General features: G+C 35.0%; 1 protein-coding gene across 1 annotated transcript; it reads right to left on the bottom strand.

Moving 5' to 3' along the window:
- Positions 1-2718: 2718 nt before the first annotated feature.
- LOC113727082 (uncharacterized) lies at positions 2719-6212 on the bottom strand. Its single transcript, XM_027251060.2, has 6 exons — positions 5848-6212; positions 5675-5733; positions 4691-4740; positions 4112-4597; positions 3444-3621; positions 2719-3086 (listed from the first exon to the last, which is right to left on the bottom strand). The coding sequence occupies exons 1-6, from the start codon at positions 5990-5992 to the stop codon at positions 2922-2924; spliced, it is 1083 nt and encodes a 360-aa protein (XP_027106861.1). The 5' UTR covers positions 5993-6212; the 3' UTR covers positions 2719-2921.
- Positions 6213-17326: the final 11114 nt, after the last annotated feature.

Raw genomic sequence — 17326 nt, 5'->3', positions numbered from 1 at the left:
ATTTTAGAGATGCTAATTAAATATTAGCATAAACCTCAGGGGGAGACTTCTGAAATTATTCCAAACTAATACTACGAAACAACCAAGGGATGAAAACTAGGGGCTGACATAAGTTCACCTGTCATTGCTCATGTCAAAAACTCCAAAATGCACTTGCAGCCGCAGCACCCAGAAAGGCTAAATCAATCATAATTATTTACTACAATTTCTTGATTCAACGAGTAGTAGCTTTCTTCCCACGCGCCATATTTAATTCCACTATATCCAACCCCAAAAATGGTCCATAGCCCATATATATCTGCTTGGGATTATTATACTAAATAGCCAGGAAACTCCAAACTCTCTTAACTCTGCAAAAAAAGAAAAAAACCTTCATAGCAGATCAGCAAGATCCATCCAAGATCAGATTTTTTTTTTCCCCTGAGAAGAAGGGACTGATTAACTAGTCCGGTTGCTTAATTATTTTTTTTGTTCTGAAAGAGATGCTGCACTTTTTCTTTGCTGTGGCTTTCTCAGCAGCGCCCCTGATCCTTTATGTCCCTCCAGTAAGAAGCTTAAATTTGTTTCTGGAGACCATGGAAGATCTTTGGAGGGAATCAAGTTTGTATACAAATGGGGTGTATCCCCGTGTACGGTATGCTTGTTCTAGGATCTTCAATTGTATGCTTTGTATCACTACTAGGTGAAGGAATAAATGACTAAAGTTCTTATGGTTTTTGTTTGATGATCAGAGTAGAGGGTTGTTTGTACATAATCTTTCTGGCCTTTTCTTTATGTCATTCGGTTCTGATTTTGCTGTTAATTTCTTCGTTTCTTGTATTGGTGTTGTGGGCTGTAGTTTCCATAACTTGGTGTAATAATGAAGCCGTTGCGGCATCTTTGTACAATGGTAGTTGTATGGAAATCCAAGAGAATCAATAAGAGTTTGATCAATCGTTTCAAAATTGTGTGTGTTTTCTGACTGAATCTTGCTGTGATGCTATCTTGTTTTTCCGGGCTAATTTATGCTTATTGCCCTGCATTAGAGGGCATCATTTTTGGTCTAATTTGCCCTGCATTAGAGGGCATCATTTTTGGCCTAATTTGCCCATCATGTTATCCAGGACATGAATTATGGTACAAAACTTCTTGTGTTATCCAGGCATTATTTTGTGTAATTGCATCTGACAATTATTAAGGTCTCAATCTCTCAACAACATATTGCATTGGAAGAAATTACTGCCACATTTCAAAGTATCAAATCTATTTGTGGTGCTTTGCAGTTTGGACTGAGGAGAAGGCTGCATAGTTTGTTTACACACACACACACACACACACACATATAAAATACATTATGTCATTTTGGAAAAAGAGGTGGGGTTTGTTGCTTAACACGTTACCGTTTGGATTGACAGATGATTATAGTTTATAGTGCCGTCTGTATGCAAAATTTCAGATTCTGCATTTATACTAATCATGTAAGTGTGGACAAGTTTGTCATTAGTATTTGGCTTTGATTATTTATTAATTACCATCGAAAGACAACTGCTTTGGATGTGATTTTGATGTAATTGTTACCTATAACGGGTAGGTGGAGATGGGACGAAACAAAAGGGGTCTAAAGATTGTTCAAAATGTGGTTGGCATCCTGGTAAAGTGGATGATATTGTTGTCATTTCTAAAGGAAAAGCTCTGCTTTTGGACTTTGTGTGTTTTTGGATCCAAAATGTTTGAAAAGTGTCAACACATTTTGTGGAGAATTTCTCATTAGATAATCAATTTCTTCCTGGAGTTTCGCCTTGTAAAGTATCTTTACTCCAACATCTTTTGGACCGATCATCATCATGAGGTATAATCAGGGTAATTTGATTGGAATTCTGGGCTTATTCATCCCAACTCTTGAGGGGCTTTTGGTTCTATTGGATTCTCCTCTTTTAGATGTGTCCCTGAGAGGAGAACGAATCACTCACTTTATTGTATCCATTTTGGAAAAATCACAGAATAAGGAGCAGAAATTGGGGATGCTATAGAGGCCTTCGATTGGCGGATATATAATTGTAGGTTTGGAATGCCCCAAAATGTTAGTCTAAATGTAAAAAAATCACTGAGGTTGAACTAGTGGTTAGAGGAGGGTTCTTCGAGTTCTCTCAGCTCTCAAGTTCAGGATTTGCTATAAAATATTTTATCTTTTTAACTACTATCTTTTTATCTCACATGTGACAAATAATTTTTCCAAATAGTGGGTATCTAAACACCCGTTTCCAAATAGTGGGTATAATATAAGTATCAAACACTACTGCTTTAAAGTTCTGTTTGTAAAACTTTAAAAACCAGAACTGGAATACAGTAAACAAAATCGTTATCAAAGATGTCTAGCTGTTGAAATTCAGAGTTACAATTAATGCATCGCAGATTTGAGTGCTGAACGGATTTTATCCCCAATCAGACCTGAAATCCTTCACAACCTCCATGCGAAGAGACCCTTTTTTTTTTTTTGTTTCAATATATAGCGAAGAAACAAAAGGCTATCGATTGAGCTAAAAATTCTAAAAACTGATTGGAGATATATTTTGCATAGGCCTCTCTTGATCACATTTTTGAAAACTCAATAGAGAATTCTTCGAAGGGGAAAGGAAAAAAAAAAACTTGTAACAGCCTAATTGAAAGCCTAAAATATTTATATTGTTGCTCGACTAGAACATTTATCCTTTACATCTATAAAGCTGGAGCACTGCAAAATAAAGGACAAAGATAACAACTTTTATTTACTGAAGTTGGTTTCTGGCACAAACCATGTTCTTATTACAATATATATTTCCCAGTAGATGAGATGAGATGAATGGACAAATGAATTGAAGTATGTGTGTCTAAGAAGCATCTGATACGAAAGAATGAAAGAATGAAAGAATACAATTGAATGTCAGGCTTGACTTCTAAATGGACTAACTAGAAAGTGTGCAAGGCTTCAGAAACCATAATACATCCAAAGGCTTGGCTTCTTTTTCACCAATTATCGCTGCATGTCCTCCATGATTGCTCTTCTTTCCTATCTCATTCTTCTTCTCATCGAAATTCCTCTGTCCCAGCTCCTGCAGAACTCCTCTCTCCTAGTTTCATGAAACATAATGTGCATGGAATTAGTAAACAAGACACGATAATAATTTGAAAATAATGTAGACTTCCACCACCACATGAACTTTGGTACAATCATGTGCAAATTATGCCATTGTAACATAGGCCAAAACCACATTATGATCGGTAAAAGAGCACTGAGTTATAGGGAATAGTCAGAAACAGAAAAGCAAAATCATGTATCTTTATCCCCCAACTGATATCAAAATATTTTGGTGAAATCATATAAAAGAAAGCAAAACTCTGTAATTGCCACCATTTGTTATTTCAATGATATAAACGAATTGAAAGTAAACTGGTGAAGCAATATAGTCTCTGAAAGTCCTCATTACCGGTATTCTAGACTTGAAAGCTTGTGGTGGGGTGTGGGTAGCATTGCAAGGTCCACGGCTGGCTGAGAAACATTGGGGAGTGGGAGGACAAGTCCTAATCTGCAACAAGGTCTCTTCTTGATGCTTGATGGTCTTAACATTGATAGTAACTGGAGTGTTTTCTGCATCATCATATCTCCTGCATGGTATTGACCGAACAGATTATAATTTAGGAACCACAGAATAATGTTTTATAATTGGATTCCTAGAAGGGCATTTTTGGGCACAAGATGTCTACATCTTTTCAAAAATACATTATAGCTAAATCATCCATCCAATTCCAAGAATCAGATGGTCCATTTTACTGCACTGAGTTGGTCCAAACATAACATCAATCTGCACCAATTAACATAATTTTAACTGCTCTAATACATAAACACACAGGGCCAAAAACTGTCTGCCCTCACCCATATGCCCAAATTTAACTCCGGTGATGATTACAATATGGTGGGATAATATTGAGTTGTCATTCCAAAACCAGAAATTCTTTTTCCTAATTCTAAGTTGTGTGCTCCATGCATCTATGTGGTATGAGGTTCATTGCCAATATCTCGTGCTAATACAATTTGTGACCAAGATAAAAAGAATTGCCAGGTAACATGACAAAGAATAAGGGATATAGAACTTACTTCTTCCTTGTCCGCTTATCCTGGAACTTGCTATTTTGCTGTGCTTCATGTTTCTCCATGCTTACCTCAAGCAATGGTTTCCTTTCTTTTTCTTTATCATCTAGGTCACCAGAATCATCCCTCACATGGTCTTTAATCAACTTCTCCTCCACATTCTCTCTGTCCTTGGCCCTTGTTGCCAACTTCTTCAATTCATTGCAAAACTCTGCCACCTTATTAAGTATATCGCTGCCAGCAAACAGATTCTTTGCAGATAAGGTACTTCTGAGACTTCGTGGTTGTTCCTTCTTCAATGTACTTTCACAAATTTGTATCTTCTCTGTGCTTGATTTTATTCCCTCTTTCATGAATTTACCTTTGTAATGGGGAGGGGTCAAGAAATTGGGATTCTGGTTCTCACTGTCTTCAGTAATCCTTCCATTCTTCAAGTCCTTGATTGGTGATATTGAAGGTCCTCTTAGTCCCCTCTTCTTCAGTGTAGCATCTCTGAAATCATAAGAAGAATTGTTCTCCAATCATCAGACATGAAAAATCGATGAGGACTATAAAATGCTTAAAGAGCTAGGACTGCATTTGTACCTCCTTGTTCTTTCACCAAATGGAAGTATCTCTGAGACACTAGCCGACCTCTGAAACATCAGGATTAGTTGAAAAAGTTATTTCAAAATAGATGAGTCAAACAATATTACTCAAATGGAACAACTTAATGCCTTTTCAGCTTACGATTAACTGGTGATGCATTAGCTAAATCTATAAAATTTACTAGAGAGAGACAATCCATTCACTATTAGATCGGGTTAGACGTCAAGCAGGGAATATATTACATGTCTCAGAATGTTAAAATCATAATGTTTTATGTACTTGGAACTTTTCCAAATAAGATTTACTGCAGAAGGGAAATGAGATTAGCCTCATTTCCTCTTTCGCTAAGGGCATTGTTTAGCACTTAAATTTTAGTGAATCCAAGAAATGAGATTCTAGGATAGCTCAAAATTTTATACTAAATGATTTTAAGAAATACAACAGAGAAACTGAATGTTAACAAATTATGGAATAAACACTTTGAACAAAAACCCAAAACTCTTTAATTTCATCCACACATTTGCAAAAGCAAAAAGTCTTGTCCTTTTCCTTCTAAAAATCCAATATCCAAGTCTTACATGTTGGCAATAGGATTGGGTAAACTTAATGTTCAATTTTGTATATGTACAAGAAAAAATAGCAGGGCAGCATTACAGAGAAATTCCCATATCAAAATTCAATGTTGAATTCTAAACCATTTCCTAGTAATTAATTGAAATCTCCACCCCGCCCCCACAACCCAAAGCCCCACCCAAAAAAAAAAAAATTGCATAAGCAAGAGCAATAACCCACTTCATAAATCTTCAACGCAGTAATTAATCTGCAAATAACTACTTTTATTACTTAATTTTGCCTGAAAACCGAATGGGTTCCACCCCCTTCCAAAAAAAAAAAAGAAAAGAAAAAGGAACATTAAATAAAAGAAGAACCCAGATACAGCATAGAAATCAAGAAATGCAGAGTGCAGAGAAGTCAAGAAACCTTAAAATGTGGAGTTGTTTCTTTGAAGAAATCTTCAACCCTTTTTGGATGATTACAATCTGCAAACAATCAACACCAGAAACCTCAAAATCAAGAAACTAAAACCCATACAATTTCTCCAAAACCAATGACCCAAAAAGCCAAATTACACTTATTTGTTGCCCAGATATTACCTGGTCTACAGAACCAAGACTCATCATTAACGGAGGCATCAGGGGCAGAAAAATCAACCCATTGAGGAGCATTGATATTCTCATAAACCTCATCTTTGACAAACCTCGAATCTATGCTCTTCCAATCAATTACTGCTACCTCCATTTTCCTCTACAAGAAAGGGAGGAAAGGAGCTTCAAATCTTTACACAAAGCTTCGATTTTTCTGAGTTTTCTGAAGAAGTTTGGCTTGTTTACTGGCTTATTGTGATGGAATAGTGAAGTGAAAATGCCTCAGATTATAGCGGTGAGGTGAAGGCTGAAGAAGTGGCTTGAGAATGCGGTCTGAAAAGTGGACCGTTAGGGGGGTTGAAGGGGTCTTATTGTTATTATTGTGGTTTTGTTAATCGACCGTTGGAGATTCTCTTATTTATTTGTCATCTGGTGAATCAAGGCTTTATTCCCCTGGGCATTTAGGAAAGAGAAAAAGAAAAAAAGGTAAGGGGAAAAAAAATCATTCACTAGTATGGGCCTTTGGTTTATGGGGTTTTGGGCTGGGGAATCTATCTTTGGATCTGAGAATTACTGATGGAGATACAAGTGCGAAGGGCTTCGGTTGCTTCTAGGTCAAAGGCTTTTTATTCAATTTAAGTGTTTGGACAGGAGATTGTTGGGAAGAATTTTTTTAAAATAGTAGTGCAGCATACTAACACTTATATAATGTATATCAGATAAAAAAGTTATTTAAAAAATAAAAAATAACTTTATGATGCACATAAAACATTATTTGGGAAAAATATTTATATCCAAACAACTCCGTACTTTATCCAATTCCAAGCCATAAATTGTTTGCTTTGGTTTGTTAGGTACTTAATTTTTTTGCTAGCAAAAACCAATAGAAACTACAGGAATTTGAGATAAATTGCTTGGGCAAAAAATGTGAAAATTACCCCCCCTAACTAAGGAAAGTACAAATTTTTCATTACATTTTTTCACCCAATTAATTGTTTTATGCAGTTTCTTTTTAAAGAGACACAGAGTTCTTTTAATTTGTAATTTTTTTGGTGTAAAAAATTAAGCTATACCAAACTAGTACACCAATATCCTGTATAAGTAGATCTGATTGCTGGGAATTATTTTGATTCATTTCCACATTTACCAATGAATGTCCTATGACAAGAAGGTTCAATCACTCAGCTACAAAAAGAGAACAAATACATGAACATCTTTATTCCTTGAAATGGTTAAGTTGTTTAGTTATCTACAATATGCACAACAGTGACAATTTTTGATAGTCTAGAAAAATTTATTTTCTCATTCACTAAGAGACCATGTTATTCATTTAACTAAGTGTGTGTTTGATAAAACTGAAATCTAAAGTTTGAATCCATTAACTTATTAAATTGTTAAGTATTAAATCTAATATATTTCGGTGTATATCACCTTTAGTAATAAGTGAATAGTTTATCACTTATTTTTGGGAGCAAATTTTATCTAGGAAATTCAATGTCATTTAATTAATTTAGATGTTCAATTTTTTGTTATCAAACACGTTTGAACATGTTAAGATATGAATCCGTTAAGTTTAAACGTTGAGTTGGGTTATCAAACAGGGTCTAAATCGTACAATAAGACAGAATTTTGTTGATTGCTTGAGGACTAAGTAATACATTTTAGAAAACTTGAGGTGTCTTGGGGATTAATTTGGCCAAAAGAAATATTCGTTAGGTCACATTTAAGGATAAATTTAGCCTAATTGGAATTTGTTAGGTATTGATAGGAACAATACAAGACTTCACCAGTGGTACTCGTGTTAATGAATTGAGCACTCGGAATTGAGTTTGAATCTGGAACTAGTGAGTAAAATAGGTTATGATGATAGTTCATATGAAGAGCCAATTTTGAATATTTGTGTACTAAGAGATAAAATTCAGCACCACTTTTCTCTTGTCCCTCTTGCACATCTTCCGCTAGTATTACTAGGTCGTATTCCAGCTCATGATGAATAACTTGTTTTAATAACGTATACGGGCGAACATATTCACTAAACACAAGGACCATAGTCTAGAAGCTACAGAAAAATCAACATGAAGAATTTGGTAATTTAAGAATACGGGGATTGAATTATGCACATTCACATTTGGGTGGTTTTTTTTTTTTTTTTTTGTTGGGCTTAGAGGTGTTTAGATTTTACTGTAGATTAAATATTATGACTCAGTTGGTATGTTGCTAATCTCTTCGTGTTGAGAAGTTGATCAGTAGTCCTGACACTTTCCATCGGTGGTGGAGGGGGTTAAACTCCGATAGCACAAGAATTGGAGTAGAGTTTAAAACCAATAAACATGTCAATCTTAAAAATTCATTTTTTCGATGTTAAAACGTGCATTCATATAAATTGTGCCTAAAATTTGCAGTGAAAATTATCTTTGAATTCGATCTCCTTGTGAAGGATAATGCTTGTCTACTGTCAATTATTTAGGAGGGCAATATATGATAGGAAAGAGAATTCTAAAAATTTTTGGGAGGCAAATAAGAAACAATTATAAAAATTTCTGAATTTTCTAAACTTAAAACATAATTTTCTCAAAATTGAGGGGATGCAATCGCACTCTCTCAGCTACATGTGGCTCCACCACTGCCTCCCATATTAAAAATAGAAACTTGGCATAGATATAGCAAAAAAAATTTACGTTGGCTCGATCTCCTCTCACGTTAAAGATTGAAAAATGAAGGATTTCTATATGTGGACCAATCAAAGGCTTCGCCGGCCAATTGACACAGACCTTGCAACCGCAGTCCCTAGGGGACCGCAACCCTTTTTATGTGAGAAAAAGAAACGAAGAAAGTTCTTTGAACCTTTCCTCAAGTCAAAATTTAGCTGGATGAACAATCTTTTAACTTTCATTAAATCACGACATCAATTTTTTTCAAGAAATATGAGCGTTTCTGCAATAGTTTCTAGAATATATCGGTGTTTTGACGTGATTTCTCTCCCAAAAAGTCCATGCTATGCATGATAATTCTATGCCTTCTAGGAAAGACGCAATCCGAAATAGTCAATGCCTTCTTAATAATAATAATAATAAATCTTTGAGGTACTAGTTAATATTTAATAGAGTAGAATTAATTTTTTTATGCACTGATAATAGAGTGATTTTTTTACGCTATGAATTATGGATAGATGCATATCATATATATATATGATTTAAATTTCAAATTTGAATTCATACTATGCGATAATAATTTAAGTCTGCTAGTGTTAAAAAAAAAAAATATGCCGACGCTGTATGAAAATTTACTCTGCAGCATAATTGTAAGTCCAGTTTGCATTCAGAAAACTGATGCTATATATAAGAGAATGCATATCCCAGAAGAAGTGATCCAATGACACAGTGAATCTGCAAGCAAAACTGCTTCAAATTCATTTGAAGTACGACAGATGGATAGTGGCTTGTAGGCTCAGAATAAATATATATTCTCGGGGAAAATTACTGAATATTGTTTAAAATATGGTAGGGTTCGTTACAGACACCAAGAAACTATATAATTTCTTCTTCATGTCATGGTGGGTGAAGATTCATAAGTTGCTGACAAGTGAAATCGTGACTTTCATTTGTTCTGCATAAGTTTTCAATTTTTATGGGCTTTAATTTTGGGTTAGTTTTCAAGTTCACCTCAAACAGCTCAGGCGATCATGTCAAGGTGGAATAAGTCGCCCGGGTTAGTTATTTGCCAAAGACTGGCCAATTCTCGAAAGTAGAATCAGTCTCCCCCACCCACCCACCGCACCCCCGCCCGCCATATTGCAGATGATGGTGCAGAATACATCACTTGTCGGTGGACAGGACAGATAATCAGCTGTATCACAAGAAAAAAGTCATGACAAAAAAAAAAACTCCATTCCTACTAAGCTTAATGTATTTCCTGATTTTTAATAGCACTAAGAGCTACAGTACTTTTTTTGTAAAAAATTTAAATTTAAGATTTAAATTACAAAGTGTTCATGTAATAGGGTTTCGCTTAAAAGGTTTTACGTACTCATATGTGAATCAATTTTCTCAAACGAAATTTAGAGAAACTACTTGCACAAAAATGGTTTTGCTGGCAGAGAACAATGAAGAACGCTTCTAACACATTTAATTTATGCTGAGAGAGAGTATTCAGAGTAAAAATAATTTATGTATTGAATTAACCAATTGCCAAGTTGAATATTCTTGTCTAATTGCTGATTAAACTGACTAATTCTTGCCTCCAATCTTACCTAACGATGCCTGTCGTGTGAACCTTAATAAAAGAATAATGCATGCATGCGCAGTAGAACTTGTAGGACGTCAAGCTTTACACTGTTCATGAAGTTGACTACATCGACAAATCATCACTGAATTTGTGTATATAAAGAGGGAGAAAACAATCATCTTCTCATCATCAGATGAACCTCAACTGAGTTTGCACTCCATTAAGTCCCCAAAACTTTCTGGAAATCAAGCAAACTTGTAGCTCATCAAAATTCATAACTGTTCCTATCACTTAGGAGACATGGCTCTCCTCAAAGCATCACTATGGCATTTGTTAGCACTTGTCTCCATATTGGCTCTTCACGTCAGTGCTAAGGATGATGGATATAGCTCTCCCTCACCTTCATCTCCTCCCTATGAGTACAAATCACCACCATATATGCACAAACCTCCTCCTTACGAGTATAAGTCGCCACCATATATGCATGAACCACCACCCTACGAGTACATGCCACCACCATATGTGTACAAACCACCTCCCTACGAGTACATGCCACCACCATATGTGTACAAGCCACCGCCGTATGTGTACAAGCCACCACCCTATGTGTACAAACCACCGCCGTATGTGTACAAGCCACCTCCACATGTGTACAAACCACCTCCATATGTCTACAAGCCACCGCCATATGTCTACTCATCACCACCACCACCACCTTACAAGTACTCCTCCCCACCACCTCCACCATATAAGTATACTTCACCACCTCCCCCGCCATACGTCTACTCTTCACCTCCACCACCACCGTATAAGTATACCTCACCACCACCTCCACCATATAAGTATACCTCACCACCACCTCCACCATACAAGTAAACCGCTGAGCCACATCCTTGCTGTTAGTTACCTTCACGCCTGCCACCTTGCATTACAAGTCATCTCCATTAGCGATTGCACCTCCTTATTCCTACTGATTTCCTTGGACTATGTCCTCTAAAACCACACGTTACAAGAATATGTCCAGTGTCTTACTATTGGTGTCTTGAAGTTATTTGTTTGAGTTTGTCATTTTACTGAAACCCTCCAAAGTGATAACTGCCTATCCAGAAAATCTCAGAAAAAGAAATCCGTGATCAGCCATTCAGTTCAATAATCCTGCTTTTTTCTTTTTCTCTAAAAGAATAACTATAGGCAGAGCTACCTGCTTTGGAGGAGTACATTAATTTTGTGCTTCAATATTGTTGTGAATCCAATTGTATCGTTTTGTTGCCTTTATGATGGCCTGTTCTTGTACTACATATATATGTTTGAAATAAAGTGGTTTATTTTATTTTATTTTGATTCCAAGTTCGTTTTCCTCTGATTGTCTTAAATAAGCATTGGTGCTCAAGAACTATTTGGTACACTTGATTGCCTATATTTCAGGTGTGAGATTTTGGTTTATCTCTGCTTTCCATTCAAATAAGCATGTTGATTCACCTGCTCCTGCATAGTGGCATTGCGTCTATGCACGGGCTTTTTCTAGAAAAGAAGATGACCATTCTACTTCTTTTATAATCTCAAGCAATAAGTACACATCTTTCTGGAGAAAGTCAGTAGTTACTCATTGGGTCTTAAGAACACGAAACGTATGGAAAATTGATCACGAGATGGCAAGACGGTTCAAAATCAAAGTAAAAGTCAAACTTCGAGTGGCCACATTTCTCAAAAGAAATTAAAATCTTTTATAGGTCCAACTAATTACGTGTTCATGTATGCACCGAATAATATTGTATATATATACAGTTAAAAGAATTGTTGGTGGATGCAAGTACCATCGTTTGACAGTGATCTTCGTGTTGCTTGGTTTCTTAATTCTATAGTAACCTTGTGGGATGGATTGATGTACACATACATCATATCATACTTCATATGCATATTAACATAATATTTGCTTCACATTTATAATTACTAATTCAACGTTTAAACGCTAATCGAAACAATAAAACGTTGATATTATGGAAAAATAAGACAGGCAAATCAAACTTTTATGGCACACAAAAGTGTAACAAAGGTGCAGATATATTTTACAAGAAAATTATAATCAATTTGCGAATAATCAAATAATTGCAAGCAAATTTGACGTTTTACCTGTTTTCCTATTTGACCTGGCACAGTCTATGGAAGCTCTTAGAGAATCAATTTCATTTATTGCAATAACTTTTTTGATGTATAGAAAATGGGGAATGGATGGGGCAATCTCACCAAAAACAAATTACTGGAAATTGAATCTTAGGCAAATTAAACTACAGCCCGTGAACTATAGGTCATTTGTTCCTTTTCACCTGCCGTCTAAGTTTTGCAAAAACAGAGCTTTTGTTTTTCATGATATTTCAAATTTTCTTCGAGTCATATTCGGGCTTAAATTTCATTTTTCCAATAAGAAACCACTTAGAAACAGTGGGGTTTGATGTAGATCCCTACCTGTTTTTATACAAAGTTATAAAAAAGAGTACATTATGCAAATGAAGTGAATCGTTACAATTACTCGAGTAAGTACGCATAACCGTGTAATGCAGATTTGTTGGCATGAAAAATTACGTGCACAGCAGAATCAATTTTAACACATATAAAAATACGTGGGAACAGGAGGAGAATAAATGCTTAATAATTTATTTAATTTAAAACTCAACAATAACAAATATCAATTCAAAGCATTTCACCCACGACAGCTCACAAATCTCAACTATAAAACTTTCTCTCAAATGTATTTTTCAAGACTCTACTTGACTCTTCAACTCAACTCTTCAAATAACAATTTACTAGATTGATAGTACTTATAATAGTATTTATAAATTGAAATATTTCCTAAAACAACTATAATTGTAAACCAAAACTTACTTGAAAACTAGCTTGAGATTTTCTAATCTAATGTGGAAACTAAACAGATAAGTCACCAAAAAAAAAAATTAGGAAACTAAATTCTAAAATAACTTGGTTTAATTTCCTTTATTGCCTCCTTTAAACCAAGCTCTTGATGTTGTCATCTCTAATGCCATATCGAGTTTAAATCTCCATGAAAAATTCAATCGCGGTATAAACAGCATTCAACCCCAACTTATAATTGATCTTCAATTTCATCTTCACGCACGATAGTGGACAAAACTTATACATCTCAAACAGTTTCTTCATTTGATCACTCTTGTCAAAAAATTCAATCATGTTCACCCATACTCCATTACATACTCCATAATTTAATTCTTCCATGTCACCAAGAAAATCTCCCAAAACCACAAAATCATAGTTGTCGCTACCAATGCTTTTAACATCACCATGTTTTTCCTTTACATTTTTCACACTAACAATTGCATCAACTCTAGCATTATTACAACGTTCAATTAATTTGTCCACCTCACAATTGATCTTAATCAAGTCCATCACTTGATTTTTCTTTTCATAAAATTTATCAATCTTGATAAAATTAACAATTTCTACGTTGCCATGATCTTCAGGCACATCTTTAACTTCATCAATGACTTCACCTTTGTCCTCAACCACATGTGAAATTTCTTCTTGAATCATAAATTTTTCATCTCCATGTGCACTCACAACTTTTATAATTTCTTCTTCTTTTGACTCATCAAAGTATTCTTTTTCTTCTTCTTCATCACAAATTTCTTTTCCACCATTACCATAGGAATTTATCAAAAATTTCCAAGCCTCCTTTGTTGTTTTTGCATGTATGAATTTATCCGCTACATGTAATTGGACTTGAGTGTTGAGATAGTGTAACTGTCTATTCCTCTTTTTAATTGCATCATCTGATAATTTCGTGTCTTGTACATGTTGTATGAATCCCTTCTCAACAATATTCCAAATTCCAATAACTCGAAAAAATCTTTCCATCATCAAACTCTAAATCTCAAAATCATTTTTACCATCAAAGATAAAAACACCACAACGTGGTAAATAATACGGATCCATACTTCAATTATTTTATCTCCACTCAATTAGGACCAATTCCGTGTCCAAATTATCAAAAACAAATCTTCTATTCTTGTGGCCTAGTTTTGCGAACAAGCCCCAGGATCAAAGTCTAGAGTTCTGATATCACTTGTTGGCATGAAAAATGATGTGCATAGCGGAAGCAATTTTACTTATGTAGATTTAATAATAGTTTTATTAATTTTTTTTTGAAATTTTATCAAAATATTACATCATTTTATCATAACAACATAACATATTACTTAATTACTATAAATATAACAATAACATAGCATTTGTTTCATCTTTTACGTATAAAAACATGCGTAGATGTTATACTATGTTAAAATTTAGGTGGGGGGCGAGGCAGGGAGATGGGGTAGCTCCATGTTCCCCTATTCCCGCCATATTTGAGGTGGGGGGAGAAAAATTCCTGATGCCCCAACCTCCACCCCATTCATGCCCTGTGGGGCAGGCACTCACTCTCGTTACCATCCTATTAATGCTTACTATTTGATTTTTTTTTTTTTATAAGTCAAAGTGAGTTGGAATTTTTGTACTATTGTAAGTTCCTGTCGCTTTTGCATTTCCGTAAGTTATTAATTCTCAATTCAAGAAAACTAGACGTGTCAGATTTAGTGATTGGAAAGAAAAATAATATGTAAATAAGCAGTTGCTTAAACCTAAGCTTGTTGAATGTTACTCTATAATAAGGAAGCAATAAAAATCCTAATTGTAATCTAAAGAAAAAATATTGCCTTAGGTTTAATTAAGCATATAACTAATTAAGATGACTGCTCCACACGTGTATTGTGTTAGTACGGCTTCTAAGCACACTTCTTTTTCTTTGCTAAAAGCCAGAAAATGTTTTGGTTCTCTAAATTAGTATGTTAATTAATCAATTTGTATTAACTAAATAGATACAAGTCAGTGCTAAATTTTATTATAATGTGCAACACACGTGGTGTTTTCTAGTTGGCTAGAAACAAATGAATTAGACACTTATACTTTCAATTCATAGGTTTCAAAGTTACTTTTCACCATAATGCTGGTTGTGTTTCTCATGTTTCAGTAAAATCGGGTTCTTTTATCAAATACAGAATAGACAAGAAAAACAGGTTAATAGAGTTGAAGAATTTCAAGGTTTGTTCTTCCAATCTCCCTTGTTAAGATCAGTTTTGTTAGGGCTCAAAAAAAATAAAAAAATCCCTTGTTAGATTTTTAAGATTTGGCATAAAAAGCTGAATACTAACATGATTCTACCTAGGGCTGCAAACAGACCCAAGTTTTTTAGTTTATTTCTGACTTATCCGGGCTCAGCTTATGTATGGGAATGAATTCAGCAGTTTTGTTCTATCTATAGAGGTATATATGGTTGGAGAGATGAAGTTTCTTGGTGGTGTAACTTTATACAGAACAATACTTTGTTACTACGGCTTGTAGAGTAACTTTATACAGAACAATATATGTGTTGAGATGTCTTGAATTAGATCTTCAACCCCCGCTGAGCTGTACGGGGGTCTCGCTGCCCGGTCAGCGAGTCGGGGGTCCAGGGGGCGATGCGCCTCGACTGGGGGGCCCGGGGGGCAGCGTTGCCCCCGGTGGGGGTTCGGGGGCAACGCCCCCGAAGCTTACGGTATATATTAGTTACCGTGTCTGTTTTATTTTGGGTCTTATTTTGGGCCTATTTTGGGTCAAGTCTGTTTGGTTGTATATATATACACCTTATATTAGTCTGTAAACTATTCCGATTACAACCCTAATAAAATCTGATTTCCCCCAAATTGTTCTTGTCTATTCTTGTTTGTTCTTCTGTTCCGCTGCATCTGTTATAACAATATGGTTGGAGAGGAATCAAAGGCAATTCAAAGGTAGATATTCCACTCCAGAAAATATGATACAGCAACTAGTTGCAGGGTGGCGAAGAGCAATTGAGAGCTGAGCTTAGATTGGAATTTTAATGAAGCTATAGTTTGTCCTGCTTAACTATTATTGTAAACATATAGGTTTTAGTAGTACTAGTTGATACTGTAATTATTACTCCAGTTTACATGCAGAAAACTGATGCTTCATATAATAGGGCTACATAACTTCTCGTTGAACACTTCCAATTATATAATAACAACCTATGATAAGACAGAAGGAATTAAGAATGCATATCTCAGAAGAAGTGATCCAATTACATAGCGAATCTGCAAGCAAAACCACTTCAAATTCATGTAGAGTATGACAAATGGATAGTGGTTAATATGGTCAAAATAAATATGTATTCTTTGCAAGACTTATTTCTACTAACTAATCTTTAAAATATGGTAGATTTTGCTACAGACTGCAAGAAACTACGCGTCTTTCTCATGTCACAATGGGGGAAGATTCAAAAGTTGCTGACAGATGAAATACTGACTTTCATTTGTTTTGCATAAATTTCCAACTTTTGAAGCCTTTCATTTTCGGTTAGTTTTCAAGTTCATCTCAAACAGCTCAAGTCCTCAGGTAGAATAAGTCACCGGGGTTAGTTATTTACCAAAGACAGGCCACATCCTCAAAGGTAGAATCAGTCGCTTGAGTTATAATTTGCCCTAGATTGCAGACTCTCTAAAAGCATAAAAAACTCAGAATAGTAGTTAGATGAAAGATTTTAAATATTCAAAAAAGTAGTTACAAATTAGGGTAGAAACACCTAGAAGGTAGGGATAGAGATAAGATAATGATACTTTTTTTTTTAATAGCAGTTGAGAATTATTTCTAATTCTCAAGATCACAGCATCTGCAATCGAAAAATTAAATAGTCCATCGTACTAAGCTTGCTGTATTTTCTGATTTTTAACACCAATGAGAGCTACTTTTTGGGCACAAAATTTAGATATTTAAACTTAAGATTTTAAAGTTACAAAGTGTACATGTAACAGGATTTCCTTTCAATGGTTTTACTTGTCAATCAAATTTCTCAATCAATTTTTAGAGAAACTACTCCCACATAAGAGATTTTGCTGGTAAAGAATATTGAAGAACACTTTAAAAACATAAAATTTAGGCTGAGAGAGTATTCAGAGTAAAAATAATTTATGTATTGAATTAACCAATTGCCAAGTTGAATATTCTCTTCTAATTGCTGATTAAACTGACTAATTCTTGCCTCCAATCTTACCTAACGATATATACCTGTCGTGTGAACCTTGATAAAAGAATAATGCGTAGTAGAACTTGTACGACGCCAGGAAGCAATACTGTTCATAAGGTTGACTTGAGTTGTTTATATAAACGGGAAAAAGCAAAACATCTTCTCATCAAGTGAACATCA

This window comes from Coffea arabica, chromosome 2c (genome assembly GCF_036785885.1).
Source record: "Coffea arabica cultivar ET-39 chromosome 2c, Coffea Arabica ET-39 HiFi, whole genome shotgun sequence".
In the NCBI taxonomy this organism is placed as follows: domain Eukaryota; kingdom Viridiplantae; phylum Streptophyta; class Magnoliopsida; order Gentianales; family Rubiaceae; genus Coffea; species Coffea arabica.
This window is presented reverse-complemented; position numbering and strand designations above follow the sequence as displayed.

What these genes read in the sequence shown, in the direction of transcription:
- LOC113727082 (XM_027251060.2), bottom strand. Translation starts at nt 5,992, where the DNA reads ATGGAGGTAGCAGTAATTGATTGGAAGAGCATAGATTCGAGGTTTGTC. An exon ending in GATAAGCGGACAAGGAAGAA is followed by an intron (nt 3,622 to 4,111) that starts GTAAGTTCTATA and finishes AATACCATGCAG; the next exon opens with GAGATATGATGATGCAGAAA. An exon ending in CTTTCAAGTCTAGAATACCG is followed by an intron (nt 3,087 to 3,443) that starts GTAATGAGGACT and finishes TCATGAAACTAG; the next exon opens with GAGAGAGGAGTTCTGCAGGA.